The following is a 3773-nucleotide window of genomic DNA, read 5'->3' as shown; positions in this document are numbered from 1 at the left end:
TTGGAGAGGAAATGTGCTTAATTTTCATGAAAATATAACGCTTAACGGCCTTTATCTTAATTTTCCTTTTTCTTTATGCAAAATAATCATTCTCTTCTTTTGAAATGAGTAACAACCTTGTGTTTATAATAGTAAAGAAACATGCAAAGTCCTGACTATCATTGAGCGTGAACCAGAGCTCCTGCTCCCTGACCGTATCCAAATCCTTTTGGTCCGAAGTTCTTTGCATAACATGCTGAAAAAAAGAAACGAAGAAGAAATTAAAGCACAAATGTAGTGAATTAGTGAGCGATGTGTCATAGAAGAGGTTTGCCTTCAAAACTGATGAGCCTTCAGTTCAGATGTTGCGTCATTACAGCAGACTAAACGCTAACTCTTGATCGTAATCATTCAAGAGTTTCTGGTTGATGGAGTTATTCAGCCTCTGGTTTTGATGTTGCTCCGTTATCAGAGGAACATCCTGCATGTATATGACAAACAAACACTGGCCTCAAAACCGTGAGCTTCAGATGCTGGTCACGATGCTTTATGGAATATTTCAGTTTATTCTTTATCTTAATGGGACAGTTTGCCCAAAAAAAAATAATTTTGCTGTTAATTTGCTCATTAAGGCGGTGGATCTCTCCAAACAAACAATATCTAAAAATAGGTGTTTTGACAGGGAATTAGAAGGAAACCAAGAACTAAACGGTTTTCTTCACAGCTGTTAACCCTGAGAAGGCAGTTGGTTTTTGGTTTAAAGTCAGGGATACTGAAGAGTCATCATTAAGAAGGAAAAGACAAGGATCAGGATCAAGCGTCAGTTCCAAAAGTTGTGATAAAATAGCGGAGACATTAACCTTAAAGTTGAAGATCGGGGGACATTCCCAGAATAGTGTTACATTTGTCCCACACAGGGGAAGAAATAAGTTTCATTCTAAAACGTTTCAAGGGTGTATAATATATTCTATGAACTACACTGTAGCTTATCAGCTGGTGGGTGGGATTTTTAGACGAGGTTAAAATATTTTGCCATATTATTTCCTAATCAATGACCTGAGGGTGAGTAAATTAACAGTAAATTACATTTTTGGGTGAACTATCCCTTTAATGTTGTCTATTACCACTGAGACTCATTTAGATCAGGAGTGTCGAACCCAATTAAACTCGACAGAAATCTGACCTTTGCAGTAGATTTCTCCATCTTTCTCCGTCTGAGTGGTCGACTCCAAACTCTTCCCACATTTGGCACAGCGAAAGCAGTTCTTGTGCCACGGCTGGAAGAAAGACGAGAGAAGAAAACCATGCCGTCATGAAGCTCAGATAAAGAAAAGATGAGTCTAACCAGCTGACATCAAGTGCTCATGACTTCCTGGTGATTAAACCGAGAAAGACACAAACTGGACGAAACGCTTCACACTCGGATCTGCTGGAGAGGTTTTTTTGGCAGCGGATGTGTACAAGCGTCTGCAAACCCTCATGAAGACAAAGAAAGTGTAAACTGGAGGTGAACTTCTGAACCCGGTGACGTCTGTGTAAACGTGTTAAACAAAGAGTGAATCATACAGGTGATGTCACTCTGTGTGTGATCGCAACAGAATGCGTTATGCATAATACACATGTAATAATATTATATTTATTAGTTGAATGCATATCAGTATATCATTAATTAAAACCATTTTTTTTTTAAATCCATTACTTGAAACAAAACACAAATTAAAATAAAATGATAATATTTAAAATAAAAATGTATAAAACAACCATATATATTCAATAAATTCATAATTTTATTTATTTTTTGACTTTAAGTCAGTCTAATCAAAAATGAGAAATATGGCAACAAGATGAAATTAAATAAGATAAAATAATTTTTTTATTTTAATTATTTTTTTTATCGTTTAGTTAACAGTAGTAACCCGATCGCAACAGAATGCGTTATGCATAATACACATGTAATAATATTATATTTATTAGTTGAATGCATATCAGTATATCATTAACTAAAACCATTTTTAAAAAATCCATTACTTGAAACAAAACACAAATTAAAATAAAATTATATTTAAAATATAAAAATGTATAAAACAACCATATATATTAAATAAATTCATAATTTTATTAAATTTTTTTAGTTATTTTAATACTTTAAGTCAGTCTAATCAAAAATGAGAAATATGGCAAGATTAAATTAAATAAGAAAATATTTTTTTTATTTAAATTTTTTTTTTTATCGTTTAGTTAACAGTAGTAACCCTGATATAGTTAAATGTTAATATAATATAATTTTATTATATATACTAATATATATTATTAACAAATAGAGCAGAAACACTAATGTACAGTATGTGGAAAATAATGTGTTTTTTTAACTTTAAACCGCATAAACACATTTCATTACACCAAATACACAAAATAATGTTCTTTTTAGCAGCATCATATGACCCCTTTAACAAAAACTGAGTGATGATATAGGTACATTAATGAACTACAATTCATTTTGTGATTCTAGAGGTTTTCTTTTTTGTTGTTGTTAGCATTTTAATTAAGTTAGGGTTTTTTGTTGTTGTTTTGCTTTTAAATAAAGTAATTCTATTAGATCAATTATATTAAATCCCTGGCCCTGTGGTTGAAAACCACTGATCTAGATCAACAAATATCAAGAAACCTTAATAAACATGTTTCTTAATTCTCGAAATATTTGAATTCATTTCGAGTGTCGGTGTGATTGGGAACAGTTTGCTCTTATTGCTGTAACAATGTACTCCATTGACGTGCATTGATACTAGTATGTGCAAGAGGACAGTAAAGACTGATGTTGACATTTAAGTACTACAGCACATACTAGTGTCCAGGTCCAATTCTTGTCCTCACCTTCCCAGCGCTCATCACCTTCTCTGCGGCGTACACAGACTCTCCACAGCGAGCGCACTTCTCCGAGCCGCCGAACTTCTGCGCGAACTTGGACGGGTTTGGGTTGGTGGTGGGTCGGTGAGTTTGGGTTCTGGTAGGAGACAGAGAGGTCAGCTGCTGTTTTCTGGAGCGCAGCCTAATGAGGGGCCCTGAATGAGCCGCTTTGTGCCGGGTGAGTATGAAGAGGGCGCCTGGGGTCTGTGCAGGAGCTCTGCTTACATAATAGATTCTTTCATAACAATAATCACCTGACGGCGAGCCTGAACACACCAGAGGACGGATTTGCTTCCACAACAAAATGACTTTACAAGAGATCTTATAATAATACACTACTGGTCAAAAGTTTGTAATAATTATGATTTTATGCTCACCAAAGCTGTTTATTTGATCAAAAATACAGTAAAATTGTGAAATATTATTACAATTTAAAATAACTCTTTTCTATGTGAATATCTGTAAAAACTGTAATTTATTTCTGTGATGCGCAGCTGAATTTTCAGCATCATTACTCCAGTCTTCAGTGTCACATGATCTTCAGAAATCATTCTAATATGCTGATTTGCTGCTTAAGAAACATTTCTGATTATCAATGTTGAAAACAGTTTTTGTTGCTAAATATTTTTGGGAAAACTGATACCAAAAGATTAAGAAAAAAAGAAATGTATATAATTATTTAGCAAAGACACATTATATTAATCAAAAGTGACAGTAAAGACATTTATAATGTTAGAAAAGATTTCTATTTTTTTTTTAATCTTTTTTTTAACTTCAAAGAATCCTGAAAAAAACAATTAAATTCTTTGTAAATAAATATTAAGCAGGTTTCAACACTGGGTGAAATAATAAGAACCATTATTATTAATTGAACACCCATAATAATTAAT

At 33.2% G+C, this 3773-nt stretch overlaps 1 protein-coding gene across 1 annotated transcript in view; it reads right to left on the bottom strand.

The window, feature by feature from the left end:
* csrp2 (cysteine and glycine-rich protein 2) overlaps nt 1-3773 on the bottom strand; it is a 7465-nt gene continuing 3692 nt past the window's right edge. Inside the window, exons 4-6 of the mRNA XM_016539548.1 lie at nt 2851-2980; nt 1163-1256; nt 1-235 (exon numbers count right to left, since the gene is read on the bottom strand). Coding sequence (XP_016395034.1) covers nt 159-235; nt 1163-1256; nt 2851-2980 — 301 coding nt within the window. The 3' untranslated portion in view covers nt 1-158. The remainder of the gene's footprint in view (nt 236-1162; nt 1257-2850; nt 2981-3773) is intronic.

The sequence above is a fragment of the Sinocyclocheilus rhinocerous genome, unplaced genomic scaffold (genome assembly GCF_001515625.1).
Source record: "Sinocyclocheilus rhinocerous isolate Xijiao unplaced genomic scaffold, SAMN03320098_v1.1 scaffold3263, whole genome shotgun sequence".
Lineage (NCBI taxonomy): Eukaryota > Metazoa > Chordata > Actinopteri > Cypriniformes > Cyprinidae > Sinocyclocheilus > Sinocyclocheilus rhinocerous.
This window is presented reverse-complemented; position numbering and strand designations above follow the sequence as displayed.